This window comes from Juglans microcarpa x Juglans regia, chromosome 6D, assembly GCF_004785595.1.
Source record: "Juglans microcarpa x Juglans regia isolate MS1-56 chromosome 6D, Jm3101_v1.0, whole genome shotgun sequence".
Taxonomy (NCBI): Eukaryota; Viridiplantae; Streptophyta; class Magnoliopsida; order Fagales; family Juglandaceae; genus Juglans; species Juglans microcarpa x Juglans regia.
The window spans coordinates 6,874,593-6,891,426 of record NC_054604.1 but is presented as its reverse complement, the minus strand read 5'-3'; the positions used below and the strand labels follow the sequence as shown (position 1 = coordinate 6,891,426).

Here is a 16,834-nt window from a genome sequence, read left to right as displayed (position 1 = left end):
TTATTTTAGAAAATTATCACTCATTTAAAAATAATTGTATAAAAGTTGTAAAACAATGTCGTTAGTATATCATTTTCCATTTTTTACAAACATAAAAAAAAATCAATACAACTTTTATTAACTTTAAAACAAAAATAATATTAAAAAATTAAAAAAAATCTATTTATAACCTAGTGTATAACATACCTAGTAAAATGCTTACATGATATAACTTGATTTGGAATAGAACTTGACTCTTACAAATCAAATTTTACCATTTGAGTGATGTGCTCTACATACTGACTTAAGAATAGAATAACTCTACAAAATTATATTCAAACACATTTTTAAGTTTATAATATTTTTATTCAACTTTTTTTTTTCTCTTTTTCTAAAACCTTTTTTTTTTTCTTTTTTCTAAAATCCAATAAAATATCTTAACTCAAACAATTTTATTATTATTCACAAAATTCTAAGATATCTAAAGAAAACCCTAGCATAGCTGAAAAGGAAACCCATGCATGGTATGAAGGCAGCTTGTGTAGGCAAAGACAAATTTGACAAGCAGTTTGGAATTTTCTAGAGTTATTAATTGTTCAAAGTTAAAATTTATTTGACCAACTGTAAATGTTATAAGACCCACTTAATATATTTGTCTATCTCTAACTCTTAAGTTTAATTTAAAACTTTTGTCCAAAATCCAGGGGATCTGATCTCATTATATATAAAGCCGATGACTTTTAGTTATATGATTAAGCATATCCTTTCAGTTTCGACCATTAAAAAGACTAATAGCTAGGTTATGGTTATTGGAAATATTACCGGGCTCTCCCCTTTGGGAATGAGGGTGCTTATAGTATGATTAAGGTAGCTAGTTCATTTTGTTGGATACTTAGAAGGGAAAATTAGGAAATCATGAGGGCAAAATTAGGAAATCATAATGACGATTTATTTATAATATATTTTGTCCCATTCCTTAGTACTATAGAGTCTTGACAAAATTATTCCAATAATACAATGAAGTCCTCTTATTCTGTTGTTCTAAAAAATTAGTACTTCTGTTAGAACTTAAAACACCCATTCATATGTGTGTGTGTGTATATATATATATATATATATATATATATATATATATATATATATATATCTATATCTACTCTATTATAATAAATGATTATCTAACTGTGAATAGTAACTTTTATTTATTTTTTTTCTGTTAACTTTTCTTGTTTTTTCGTTAAGTCCGTTAAATCCTGTTTTACCAAAAGACCCTTAAAACCCTTAATCATTTGACGTATAGCTCCATTGTAGAATTTAATGAAGGATCCCGTTTTACCAAAAGGTCCTTAAGACCTTTAACCATTTGACGTGTAGGTCTTAGCTTGTAGAATTTAATGAAGAATCATGTTTTAACGAAAGACCCTTAATAACTCATTTTGCTGAAGTTTAGATTTTTTTTTTTAATTTAGGTTTTTTGTCTTTCTTTAACCTTATATATTTTTTCCAAACAAATAAACTACTGACTTTTTAATTTTTTTTTTATTTAAATTATTATATCAAGTGTACCTTGGGACTAACGCATCTGGGCCATTCCTTAGTGTATATATATATATATATATATATATATATATATATATATATCTAGAATCTCACGGATGGAGAGATAAGAATCATCAAATCAATTTTATTGCCCGCTCCAAATTTATTGTGACCATAAGTTATAACGTAATGAACTGAAATTATTCATGATAACGGTCATTACTAACTAGCCCACTTATTGTTGTTCATAACGCTCGTCATAAAATCTTATCTTGTATAAATTCCGAATTTCAAGATGCCTGTTAATTATGATATTGCAATCTAATGGTTAGTAGCGACTATTTTTCTGTTACGTAACATATGTAGATAACATTTAGTGCTCGGCGCCATGGGAGGCTAGCTAGCATCATTGCTCGCCGACTGATTTGCCGGCTGCACACATTGCTCGGGGCGAGCATCAATGTTATTGCTTATCCGTGTTTCGAGAGGATCGATTTTCTGCCATGCATGCATGTTGCTCCAGCTAGGCGAGCAATATTGCTTGCTCGTGACAACTTCTTTTCTTGGTTCGATCAGCTTCAGTACTTCTCACCCGAGATTCCCCGTTTGTAAGTGCTCACCCACCATTAATTACTTGCCCAAGATTCTTGTCTACATTTTATATAAGAGTCGCGCTATTCATAAGCCTCACACCTTACGCGTCCACTTAAAAACATGTCATTTTACATTTTTATCTTATTTTACTTACAAACATATCTGGAATTATTTTCATTACGTGAGTAAAAAAGTACAATGACATGTTTTTAAGTGGATGTACAGGGTGTGAGCTTTATGTCTAGAATTTTTCTTTATATAATCAAGGTGGGAATAATATTTTCTCATTTTATCTCAATGAGTTGATCTCTCCATCAATGGAATACTATATATAAAGAACTAATTTTATTATATAACTTTTTGAAATACCCAAAATAATATCTTTTATTTTATTCATTAATTCTAACACCTTTAGGATGCATGCATATACCCAGATTGTTATGAAGGTAGCTTTAATTTGTAAGGGAATGAATTCACTGGCCTGGTGTTTAGATCCGAAATTAAGAACAAACAAGAGAATTAATAGTATTTGGTGATCAAGTACTTTTTTAGTAGCCAGAATTAATTAAGTCTGGTCGAGAAGTGATTATTTACCAAAAAGTATTTCCATTAATCCTCTTTGAAAGCCATGATAAACTAGATTTAGTAATTTAGTTAATTAAGTGATCAGTATAATTATTATAAAGAAAGAGTTCACAAATATTTGTTTTTTGCGCGCGCGCATGTACTAGAAATGGATTAATATTTAATTAAGACTACTATATATATATATATATATATATATATATATATATATATGCCTCATGTGGGTGATCAGTGGCTGCTATATATATATATATATACTATTAATTAATTTCAGCATTAATGTAATTATCATGTAAGACAAAACTTTAAATATGTTGGAGAACGTACGACTAGATACCTACGTACCTACCATATTACCAAGAAAAAATAAACAAAAGCGTCAAATTACGTCTTACATGATATATATTTCTCAATTATTCTAATGATCTCATGTTGGTTTGTAATGCATCATGTCCAACTGGGTGCATGCATGAAAATACTTATTAGCAAGAAAATACATATTGATTTCCATGTCCAACTGCATGCAGGACTAGTACTCCTGAATAATTGAGAGAGAGAGAGAGAGAGGAGCTTTAGTGTTGCAAAAGTCTTCTAATAAACTCTACATCAACAACATCAACATCACCAGTGGTGTCGACAGAATGCAGCTGTCGAGAGAGTCTTTCACTCAGGTCATCAGCCTCTTTTTGTAAGCTCTTGATATAAGTGCAAATTTCATTCAAAATCTTAGAGGCTGACACCTACACCAAATAGACATTAGAAATAATCGGTTAGCATTATATATAGGTACTTAATTTACAATTACAATATTTTTTACGCAAGAGTTCTACAAGCATCAATGTTTGTAAGCATATTTCAAGCTAGCTAGCTAGCACAGATGTGACGAAAATCTTATTGAGAGAGAGAGAGAGAGAGAGAGAAGAGCTGGTCACAGTTTCAGTCTTATCTAATTTTAAAAAAGAAAAATACTTAATGGTTATACATGACAAGGGAGCTTATAATCATCAAGTACTACTTGTCCTTGATTTCCTTTTCTGGCTCAGAATTATAGTACCTGTTCGATCTTAAGCTAAAGTAAGTTCTCGTAACTCGCAAGATTTATAATTAGGGAATTGTCAGCGACATCACTAGCAGTACAGCTTAGAACTTTGGTCATCTGAATTCCAGCTTTATGGTCACATGCATGTTTTAAGATTTTGAAGACATGAAATGATGAATCTACTCTCGACAGACAAGCTAGCTATTTGTCTGCATGACAAAGTTTCATGATCTGCATCCAATGATCTTATAAAACCACAATTTTAGGCTTGCATTCTATTCAAATTTGAGAAAAGAAAGAACTTTAATTTGCAGATATTCTTTTTTATTTATGATCTTTTAGTCGTGCTAGCTACTACGTAAATAAGATCATAATTCATGTCCATACTTAATGGACATGCTCATGACTATAAACACAATCGAAGAGATAAATAAATTGAAAGGAATGATAGATAACAAAAGTAGTAATTAAGAGAACCTAGGCGCCCCTATACCGGTTCTTTGTGCCTTTGATTAGGCTGATCAGGAAGCAATGACTGTAGTTTAAAAACCAGATTTTCAATGATCTCTTGATCATCTGCTACATTAATCGAAGTTCTTGATCGTCGGCTGGACATGACTGAATTAGCTCTCGCTCTGCAGCTTGCTTTCTCTCACTACTCCCCTACGTACAGTACTGATCATGAAGAAGTACTACTGCTAAGGCCTGAGGTGGAAGTAACGAAGATCCGGGAGGGAGAGGCAGTTTAAAAAGGGAGTGAGAGATGAAGTTTGGACAAAAATCAAAGTAGTTGGACAAAGACATTAGGGCTCATCTTGTCCCACTTTTTGTGCACTACATGGGCCACCATTAATGGTAGTATTAGCCGTACATTTTTCTTAGGAATAAACAAGTTTATGCACAACCAAATTAAAGAAACTTGTTTCCAATATTAATGTTCGGTTGATGGGGGTCTTGATTTGGACGACGCGTTCCTCTATCTCTGTTTGATTGCGTCTCAGTTTATTTTCTAAAATCATGTTTTATTTCTTTCGTCTTTTTCTTCTTTTGTATTTTGGCGTCTCATTTGTGTCTGGACGTACTAGGGTTCACATGCCACTCCCACCTGTTCATGCTTTAAAGTAGGGTTTGATTTTTGAGAGGAGATGCAAAATTTAAGTGCTTGCTAGAGATCAGCTTTTATTTCCATGATCAGCTGCTTCAGCAAGATTTACAAACTATTTGAAATGATATGTAGAAGTTGATCACGGCAGGAATTCCTTTGTCACTACAATAGAAAGGGTCTTTTGGGACGAAAATTTTCATTCCAAAATACCCCAATTTCGTCCCAAAAAAGTTTTTGGGATGAAAAAAATTCGTCCCAAGGTCGTTCCAACATCACTGTGCCAAAAGGTATTATGGGATGAAAATCACAATTTCGTCCCAAAAAATATCTTTTGGGACGAAATTGAAAGAAACCGTTCGAACATGTTCGAACGGTAATTTCTTTTTGTCACGGTTGAAATTCGTCCTAGAATATCGTTAGAACGGAAACAATTTTAAGTTCAAACAGTAGTGACGTGTTTGAACGATTGCGAAATATGTTCGAACAAACATGAAGTCGTTCGAACGGTATAAATTTATCTTTGTGTTAGAACGTTAAATGGTCAGGTCAAACGGTATATGGGTTCGAACGGTATAGGTTATGTTCAAACACGACTGAAATAAATGACGTTCGAACGTTGTGTGATCGTTCAAACTCTACGAACATAAATTTTGTTCGAACATTATGTTAATGTTCGAACGCTATTGTCATTCGAACATAGAGTTCGAACGTTTTATGTTCCTTCGAACGAAATCTCTTCAATTTAATTCAATAATAGAAAACCAAATAGATATTCATAATATTTGAAAAAATACATTAGAAACTGTTTAACACTCACAAAAGTGTTATAATAAGCGCAAACTAAATAAATAACAGTCGAGACGGACATTGTTCGTACATGAATAGATAATCCCAAAATCTGTACGTAAAAAGCCATCAGTTGTTTGGAGGCTTGTACTGTTGCATAAGCTGCTGCATTTGGAGTTGCATCTGTCTTCTGAACTCTTTTTGTTGTTCTTCATGTTGTTTGAGGCGCATCTCCATATCTGCTTGTTTTGCTAATTGAGCCTCTAACTCATGCTGCCTTGCAGTCAATTTTTCGATTCTGAAATTCGCATTCTCTAACGCTATAAAAGTCATAGATGCATTCCCAGAAGAAGAGCAAGAGGGACCAGGCTTTACACAGCGACCCAAACCCCTCAAATATCCTGAACGTTGACCCAGGACTTGTGTAAAAATATCAATATCACTTGTTGATGAATTTTGATCTGACGCAGATTCAGCACGTAGGGCAACCATTTTATCCTAGACATATATAAGATAAAGAATTAATATCGTCATAAATATTCTAATATATTTAATTAAAACAGGTTATAATACTTACATAATTTTCACGGGCATCAGGATGAGTCCACTCTCCATTACAATCAGTGTGCGATGCAACATATAATTTTGTCATATCATAATTAGTATCTGAATCTTGCTACAATAAATGTGTTAAGATATAAAGTCATTATGATTCATCCAAATAATTAACTATATCCAATAAAAAAAATAGCAATACCAATTTCTTAGAAAGGCGATGGAAAGATCTTGAGTCTGCATGATAATTAATCTTCAATTTTGATCTATTTATTTTATTTATAGAACTTCGCTCCTGCAAAGAATTGAAAATATTATGAAGCGAAATGACAAATAGGACAAGTAAAATAATTAAATTTAATTATACTTGATATGATGGATCCTCAAACATGTCACAAAGTTTTTTCCACTCAGAAGGTTGGATTTCCTGAAAAGAATGTTGGCGTGCATCTTCCTTCTTCTCAAACTTATTATAATGCTCATGACACCTCGCCTTATATTTGCGAAATGCATTATCCATAAGCTCTTCCACAGTTTTACGCTCCTCTCTCCGACCAAAATTTAATTCGAAATCATCCTTGAAAAAAATAGTCACAAACACATTACCATTTATAATATTTTAAATTTAAGTAAAATATAGAAATTTATTCTACTAAATCAATGTTTTAAACATTACCAAACAACGCTTTTTGATAAGCTCTCTAACATCTTGGGAGACTTTCTTCCATGAAGTCGTTGCCAAAGGTGCGTAAGTTCGTGTAAGAGCACCCACATGCGATGCAAGCCAAGCTGCTGGTTGTCCTTCGCCCCCGGTATGTTCGTCAGGAATGTTAACCTTGATCTTACGCACATTCCGATATTTTTCCAACGTCACTCCTCTAGTGGTGCCTCGACCTTGACGAGATTGTACTGTAGACTTTATAAAAAATAACATTGTAATCAATTTCATTTATATGTCTATTATAGGACCTTAATTAATAACTTTTATGAGTATTAGATTTTTACCTTGTTTTGTAGAGTCAATCTCTAATGGTGAGTCTAAAGGAGAGCTAGGAACAGGTGGAGATGGGTTGCGAACTTCCTTCCTCTTTGGCGGCATAATTTCAAACTAATGATACATTCAATAAGTAAAATATTTGTCATCAAGTGTAATGTTAACACATAATTGGTAAATCATAATCTGTATCAGTTTCATTTGACAATTCGCTCTCATCATCTGTTGATACTTCAGATGATTCAACATTTTCCTCAACTGTCACATCAACAATTTCAGCCTCAATATCTTCTCTATTTAATAGAATCATCTCATACTGGCTCAAATTATTCACAAACAAATTTAAGGCGGGTTGACTCTCTTGGTATGCTTCTTGAGTAGAGGAGTCATATTCTTCTTCATCTTGTCCTTCCGCCTGAGGGATAACATCATATATATTTCTTGGAGAATATTTTTGTACTACTCACCATTGATTTCCTAACTTCGGGTCATCTAAGTAGAATACTTGAGATGCTTGAGAAGCCAAAATAAAACGATCATCTTCATATCATTTTTTTGATGTATTAACACTAAAAAAATATTCATCATCACGGACTCCAATACGAGAATTGCTTAAATCCCACCAATCACACTTAAACAGATACACCGCAATCTCTCCCAAATATTTCATTCCAATTATATCGACAATAACCCCATAGAAATCAATATTTTCTCCATCATGACTTCCTTCGACTAGGACACCACTATTTTGAGTTTTCCTATAACAATCTCGATCCATTGTGTGATACCTACTTCCCGAGAAATACATGCAGAATATCGAGCAGCGCGTCTCGATGGGCCACGCGTCAATGCATACAATTCATCCGATATATCATTTGGATTATTCGCATGCATTTGTACAACCTACATATTGAGTAAAGCATATACTATATCAAAATTGAAATTAATATTTTTTCATTGGTTATTGAGGAACGCATATGTAATGTCATTACCCGCTCTTCAAACCATCTCGGGAACTCCTCTTCATGTTTCTGGTTTATATCATTTACTCCCAGTTCCTTGAGCACGTTAATATGATCACTGAAATTGATGATTACCACAAATTTTTTATATTCTTAAACTTTTTTAAAAGTAAATGAGGGAATTTAAATTAAGAAAAAGTTAAAATTTACTTCAAGTAGTTCTCTATTTCAGGGCAATTGTTCAGCACGTACCACTGAGCTTTCTCGAACTCTCTTCCACACAAGTCATAACCACGCACTGCACCAATTGGACGAATTTGTTGGGAAAACATAGAAAACACATTCCGTTGTCTTGCTCGGTCAATGTCAAAGTTTCTTTCTGGCCGATCAAACCGAGTGTCAACTCCGTGGAAATATTTGGAACAGAAAGTATTCCACTCATCGTCAATATATGCTTTTGCAATTGATCCTTCTGTATGGGCCTTGTTACCCACTGTACGTTTCAACTTTCCAAGAAATCGTTCAATGGGATACATCCATCTATATTGAACTGGTCCTGCAAGACGAGCCTCACGTGGCAAATGAACGGCTAGGTGAACCATGACGTCGAAGAATGATGGTAGGTAAATACTTTCTAGCTTACACAATATTATGGCAATTTCTCATTCCATTCGATCCAAAGCTTCTACATTCAACGTTGTAGCACATAAGTCTTTAAAAAATGCACCCAACTCAGTCAAAGCCACGCGCACATCTTTGGTCAAGTACCCACGGATACTAATAGGCAAGATACGTTGTAAGAAAACATAACAATCATGACTTTTTAATCTAGTTATTTTCCAATCATTTGTTCTCACACACCTTGTTAGATTCAAGGCATAACCATCCGGTAATTTTATCTTCATTAGCCACTCACAAAATGTAGCCCTTTCATTCCTTGACAATGTATACCACCCAATCGGCATGTAGACAGACGAACCATTTTCTTGCAATTGCATTTCCTGTCTTATTGCCAACCACTTCAAATCCTTCCTTGAGTTTATTATATCCTTTGTTTTTCCTTCAATTGACATCAATGTTCCCAATACGGATTCGCATATATTTTTTTCAATATGCATAATATCAAGGTTATGCCGTAATTTTAACTTCGACCAGTACGGGAGTTCGAAAAATATACTCTTCTTTGTCCAATTCAACTCATTCGTAGCTCGTTTTCTCTTTTGTTGTTTTTTACCAAATTCATTACATCTAACATCTATAAATTGTGCAAGTACATCTTCGCCAGACAAATATGGTGGAGGTTGGCTCCATTCAACAGTTCCATCAAACATTCTAGAATTTCCACGCCATCTATGATCACCAGGTAAAAATCGACGATGACCCATAAAACATAATTTCCTCCCGTACGTAAGCCATTCAGATTTGGTATGTTTGTTACAAGTTGGATATGCCATTTTTCCCTTAGTACTCCAACCTGACAAATTTCCGTAAGCGGGAAAATCATTTATTGTCCACAACACTACAGCATGCATCTTGAACGACTTGCCTGTTGACGAATCAAATGTGACAACCCCATTCTCCCACAAATCTTCAATTCTGCAATCAATGGCTGTAAGTGTATGTCTATATCATTTTTCAGTGAACTCGGACCTGGGATGAGCAAACTCATCATGAAATATGGATCTTTCATACACTTCCACGGTGGTAGATTATACGACATAAGTACAACTGGCCAAGTACTATGACTAGTACTCATGTTTCCAAAAGGATTAAATCCATCTGTTGCCAACCCAAGTCTTACATTACGCGGTTCTTCAGCAAACCATGAGTGTTCCTGATCAAATTCCTTCCACACCTGAGAGTCAGCAGGATGTGACAAAATATTATCATTCCTTACTCTGTCTGATGAGTGCCATGTCATATATACAGCCATTGCGCGTGACATAAATAATCGTTGTAATCTAGGTATCAATGGAAAGTGGTGTACGACCTTTTGCGGAACATTTGTCTTGTCCGATATCCATCTTGACTCGTGACATATAGGACACTCGTTCAACTGCTCATTCTCTCGCCAAAATAATATGCAGTCATTCTTACATGCATGTATTATGTTGTAATCAAATCCGAGTCTTCATTTCAACTTTTTTGCTTCATAGAAGTTACGAGATAAAGTATTGTCTGTCGGTAGTGCCTCTTTAAACAGCTCAAGTAACATATTGACTGCCTTAATAGATAATCGACACATTGATTTTATGTGAAGCAATCTTACAGTAATTGACAACTTACTGTGTCTTCTGCATCCTGGATATAGCTCACGCTGTGAATCATTCCACAAGCGTGCAAAAGTGTTATGGCCCCATTATTTGAGCTTGATGTGTCCATGTCGCCTTCATCCATAAACATTCTCGCGCCGATGTCACCTAACATTTGCTCCATATCCTCATCGTATTCATCTCCAACAATCCCAAACTGTCCACTCTGGACAATTCAAGAGTTATCAATCAAGTATTCATCAGGATTGATAACTTTCGAACGGGTCTAAGGTTTATTTTGATGAACAAACAATGCAAGATATGCTAACATATGTCAAATAATAACAACATATTATTTATACAACAATACAACAAAAACATAATTAGTAGGTATTATTTCAAGATTTATTCCAGATTTTAATTTAAATATTAGTTTTATTAATTTAGAATTAAGTATTTAAATATTATTAAATCTTAACTATTTGTATTTTAATTTAAAGATTTAGTAGTATTTTAATTTACAAACTTCATTTTATTAATTTAGAATTAAGTATTTAAGTATTATTAAATCTTAACTATTTGTATTTTAATTTAAAGATTTAGTAGTATTTTAATTTACAAACTTCATTTCATTAATTTAGAATTAAGTATTTAGGTATTATTAAATCTTCACTATTTGTATTTTAATTTAAAGATTTAGTAGTATTTTAATTTACAAACTTCATTTTATTAATTTAGAATTAAGTATTTAAGTATTATTAAATCTTAACTATTTGTATTTTAATTTAAAGATTTAGTAGTATTTTAATTTACAAACTTCATTTTATTAATTTAGAATTAAGTATTTAAGTACTATTAAATCTTAACTATTTGTATTTTAATTTAAAGATTTAATAGTATTTTAATTTAAATATTAATTTTATTAATTTAGAATTAACTATTTAAATGATATTAAATCCTAATTATTTGTATTTTAATTTAAAGATTTAGTAGTACATATAATTTACAACTATCCGGAAATATTTATATTCTAATTGTAAATACATTGATGTAATGTTTACGTTCGAACGATTCTAACCTATTTTTGAACATAATGAATACGTTCGAACGGTAATCCTAAACCGTTCGAACGTATTCATTCCAGTTTTCAGTCGTCTTCAACAACGCCGAAAACCCCATTAATTACAAACTCACAGCAACACAAACAACAATATCAAAGCATACAAATTTCTAACATTGCAAAATATTAAGTTCAAACCTTACATGAGAATATAAAAGGTATACCTGAATTTTTGGAGATGAAAAGGGAAGGAGATGGTGATATGCCGTGCGAATAAGCTCCATTGCAAGTAGTAATCCGAGAATAATTGAGTGAGATGGAAATTTTTTTGAGTTTGGGGGCTAGTTTGAGGAAGAATACCTCTAGTACACGAAGGGGGTAAACTTCGGGTGACACTGAGAGGGCGCGCGGGAGGAGAGCGACAATATTGTGAGGTTCTGTCGTGTTTTTGCAGAAGATTTCATGTTCGAACGTGAAAATATTTAGTGGGAGAAAATTCCCTCTTAGATTTTCACGTTCGAACGTATAAATAATATGTTCGAACGTTATTGAATTATTCCCGCTCGAAAATTATCCGTTCGAACTTTTATTTTTAACTGTTCGAACGGTATTGTAAATGTTTATTAATATTTTTTTTTTCATTATACATTTGAATAAAAGAACAACATTAATATATATAGACATATTAGATGATATTATAGTTTAATTAGCAGGATATGTTCCCACCACTGCAATAATCCGTTCGAACTATAACAAATTACGTTCGAACGGTAGTCCATCAGTCTTTAATTGGCGGGATGTTTTCCCACCATAGCAATAATCCGTTCGAATGTTATTTTATACGTTCAAACGCCAAATATGTGTTCGAACGGTTTACGAGTGCCGTTCGAACACATCACCTTTATGTTTAAATATAATTTTTTTCGTCATTAAATGAAAAGTACTATAAGATCATATTTATTAGTTATATATACTATCATATATATAGTAATCTATACTAAATATCTTCTGATATAGTATAGTATACTAGAGTATACTATAAACATGTAAGATGATATCTATTAATAATATATACTATGATATATATTAGTAATATATACTATAATATATATTATACTATACTAAATTAGTATAAAGGAAAATATATTAGTAATGATAACAATATGATATATAATAATCTATACTATATATGATATATATCGTATCATATATATTATCCTATATTAAAGTATAGTAAAAAATATTAGATCATATGTATTAGTAATATATCCGGAGAACATATATATAACCTCAAATATACTAAGGTCACATAATAAATTATAAAGAAATTTATAAGATAATAGTATATTAGTAATCTATACTCTATATATATATGCTGTATAGTATCATATATAACTTATATAGTAAAGTATAATGGAATATATAGTATGATATATATTAGTTAAGTATAAACTCATACCATATAGTTCTATATGCTATCATATATAAATATATATATATATATATTACAACCTCATATATAACACTTTGATAGTAAAGTATTATGATATATTACTATTATACTATAAAAAAATACATATAAGTTATTATGTTTTCATTTAAAGTATTCTACTATCATAATATATATTATAATATATTATAATATTACATATATATTACGGTATATATAATCTACTATAATAGTATATATATTATATTAATTTATAGGTTTATAAATATAATATATATTTAATATAATTTTTACTAAACTTAAAACAAATTATGTTCGAACGTGAAATATTCACCGTCGAACGGTTTTATATTATCGTTCGAACGTAAAATATTAGGTTTTATGTTACCGTTTGAACGTTAATATTTAACGTTCGAACGGTTATGCACATATAAGTTATCGCAGGCAGAGATTTCTTTCACGCAGTCGTCCCCACCGTTTGAAAAAGCGAGAAAACGTTTGAACGCACTACAATCGCTGCCGTCTGCCGCCTTAATCAGTACCTACGTCAAACACTCTTCCTCCCAATTGAAGGTATGCATTTTCAAACTCATTTTACCGTTTATTTTATAATTTATGGATTTATTCGTTTTTGTTTTTAAAAAATTAGATTTTTTCATCAATAGTCACTGTAGAACATCATAAATCTACCGTAGAATGTTTAGAAATGAAGAGTACTACGTATTTTGTCGAAGAAACCACGAAATCGATGCTATTTTAGGTGTTTTCATGGCCGTTGAGTTGACTCAGCCATGGCCGAGTTAGATTTGGTTTCCGTTCGAACGCGTTCGAACGATTTAACCCTTACGTTCGAACCATATATTAAGCGTTCGAACGGTGTTCAGTTTCCGTTCGACCATATATTATATTCGTTCGAACGCTTTATATTAAATTCGAACTATTTTGTTTATATTAGATTATTAAATTGTTTTAATCGTTTTATTGAATTATTCTATCAATTAATTTATTAAAGTAGATAATTTTGTAAATCTTTTCGTCGTAATTAGATTTTATCACTAATGTTGAATATATATTTTATTTTTAAAATTTCAGGTTCATAATAATGTCTTATCGGGGCAGTAAACGTGGTAGATCAGGAGAACCTTCCATCCAAACAGTTCGAGAGTGAACTGTTTTACTTGAGCGACAGGTAAAACTGTCTGATTTTGTAGCTCTTATATGGGAGAGTCATTCCCTCCCATCAGTATTCAATGATCGTGGTTGGGCACCAATCTTAAATCAGCGAGAAGAAGGAATGGAGCTCGTTTCCTTCATTGATATCGTTACTGAGTTCTATAAAAAGCTCAGTTTGCCAGCCCAGACGATGGAGGGGCATACAGGATCTGTGTCCGAGGAGCCCCTATTATATTTTCAGCGGACGGACTCGCTGCATATCTGGGTATTCCTAGGCTTCTTGATGCCTATCCAAACCTGCCGCCTAGAGAGTCTGATCCTTCAGGTGATGCAGCTATGTCTCAGGACGAGGGACCAGATTACACAGATAAGATCGATACACTTGTTGATAATGAGGTCAGGGACTTGATTGTTGGTCCAGATGCTCCAGTGTACGATGGGACGAAGAGTATTAGGCAGACAGATTTATCTTCTTTCTTCAAGATTATGAATTTGATCATTGCCAACAATATTGACCCACGGCAGCACAAGACCGAGGTCGGCATGGATCGAGCAAGATTTATGATACGGGTCGCTCGTGGCATCCCGATCGACCTCATTGGTTATATATTTGAGAGGATCCGATCAGAGGCACGGTTCATTACGACAGATATACTGCCATTTGGGATCCTTATCACTCATTTTTTGCTACATGCCGGGGTCGTGTCCGAACCTACCGAGCGTTCCTGATTTCTGATGGAATCGATCAACAGCACCACCCTGTCACGGAGTACGGGACACTCGAGATTTTTTTTTCGTGGGGCTGTTCCTGACAGGGCTGAGATTCAGAGAGATGCACAGCCGGGAGATACTGGAGTATCGGCTGGTGAGATATCTACACAGGCTGATGCATCACGCACATCTATTCGCGAGGAGATGGCTGACATATTGCGTGCTGAGCTCGGTATACACACATTAGTAGTGATTGATGCAATGCATACTGCAGTGCATACTGCCATGTCTGAGTTGCGTACAGAGATTATGGATGCCGTCTCTGGGTTACATACAGAGGTTAATGAGTTACGTACATCGATTAATGCCAATAATGCAACTCAGGTCACGCTCAGTACTCGATTGACACAAGTAGAGACACAATTAGCTGCAGTCGAGGATGTGTGTAGAGACCTCGCATCACAGTAGTTTCTATTTTTTATTTATATTTTCTTTTATTGTAGTTATGAACAATATATATGGTATTTTGATAATTTGCTTTATTTGTAAATTAAATATAAATTCTTTTCTGGAGTAATTATTGATTTATATTATGTGGTGTATGGTTCATAATATTTATTTAACTAAAAAATCTTATTTAACATAAAAGAAATCATTAAAATATTTTTAAATTAATTACATAAAATTAATTAATGAATTTGTATATATGATATATATTTTTTATATTTTGAGTTTTGTACCGAAATTAATATTATACCTTCGAATGTATAAATGTGGTGCTTGAATATGTTCTAACTAAATATATTCCGTTCGAACGGTTTAGAAACCTTCTCGCCAGGATTTGCCACCAAATATTTTTCATTCGAACGCAACAAATAATCGTTCGAACGTTTGTGAACTTTAACCGCCATAATAAATTAATTCTCTGGCAAATTTTACTGTTCGAACGTATTTTTTGATGTTCGAACGGGAAAAAGTTTTTGAAACGATTTAATTCGTCACAGAAAATTATGTTCGAACGGTTATTGTAATGTTCGAACGGTTTTGTAAAGTCATCGAGCAGGTATACATTTTTGTTGTAATGTCTATGAGTACTAAAATTCACCATTATATTATAATATGTTGGACAACTATGGCACCCAATCAGGCTAGTCCATGAAAATGATATTATAATTGAATGTTTCAGCGTAATAGTGTTAATAATCTAGTGAATTTTTTTAAAGAGACTCGTTGGTCAAAGAAGAAAAAAGGGTTTGTGACCAACATGATTGAAGAGATGTATGTGAGTGACATGTGCTCCTCTCGACTTAATTATACCTGCTCTTTTTTAAGTATTTATTAACTGTTGGATATTTCCTACCTTTGCTTGATCATGTTTTGTTATAATCTATTGAATCCAACTTACACTTTTGAATATTCATATATTATTCTGGAAGAAAAGCTGAATGATCTGGAACTGGTACTACGTACTAAGGACGCATCTGCTGTAGCATTTAGGGAGATTCTAGGGAGAAGATCATGCTATGAAATGGGTTTGGGTGAGAAGGTGATGCCCGAGACATCAGGAACAACGAGTAATCTGTTGAATAGAGATGAATTGTCAGAGGACGCACTGTTTTACAAGGCCCAATTTGAGGCTTTAAAAACAAATGTCTAAGAATTATTAGTAAAGCAAGCGGAATTTGACAAATTTATGATATACTCAATGTCACAGCAGCTGTTCCAGGGAGAGTCTCCGAGGGAGACACCTGGACCTGTCTAATAATGGAAGACTACACTTTTTTGGATATTTTGACTTTTGATGGACAACTGGATTAAGTACTAGTGGGTGGTTTTCTGTGGTACTTTTGTGAGTGGCTTCTCTAGATAAGCTGGTTGGGACGGGACTTGGCCCTATCTTTACATGAATGATGAGAGGAATGTTTATTAGCACTGTTGGACTGTAAACTAAGTACTGCTTAGCAACACCCTGGTTGAAAAGAGGAATGTCCTGGGTGGGTGGCTTGAGACATTGATTTTGTTGTAGCCATGGATCAGCACTGAAATCGGA

The 16,834-nt window shown here is 33.2% G+C and overlaps 1 protein-coding gene across 1 annotated transcript; it reads right to left on the bottom strand.

Moving 5' to 3' along the window:
• Nucleotides 1–3,133: 3,133 nt before the first annotated feature.
• LOC121268794 (transcription factor PRE4-like) lies at nt 3,134–4,439 on the bottom strand. Its single transcript, XM_041173055.1, has 2 exons — nt 4,230–4,439; nt 3,134–3,437 (listed from the first exon to the last, which is right to left on the bottom strand). Exons 1-2 carry the CDS (start codon nt 4,350–4,352, stop codon nt 3,270–3,272), a joined length of 291 nt encoding a protein of 96 aa, XP_041028989.1. The 5' UTR covers nt 4,353–4,439; the 3' UTR covers nt 3,134–3,269.
• Between the last annotated feature and the right edge of the window lie 12,395 nt (nt 4,440–16,834).

Excerpts from the sequence above, each read along its gene's own strand:
- LOC121268794 (XM_041173055.1), bottom strand. The coding sequence starts at position 4,352 with ATGTCCAGCCGACGATCAAGAACTTCGATTAATGTAGCAGATGATCAA. Across the intron at positions 3,438-4,229 it reads ATCAAAGGCACAAAGAACCG|GTGTCAGCCTCTAAGATTTT; the intron begins GTATAGGGGCGC and ends TATTTGGTGTAG.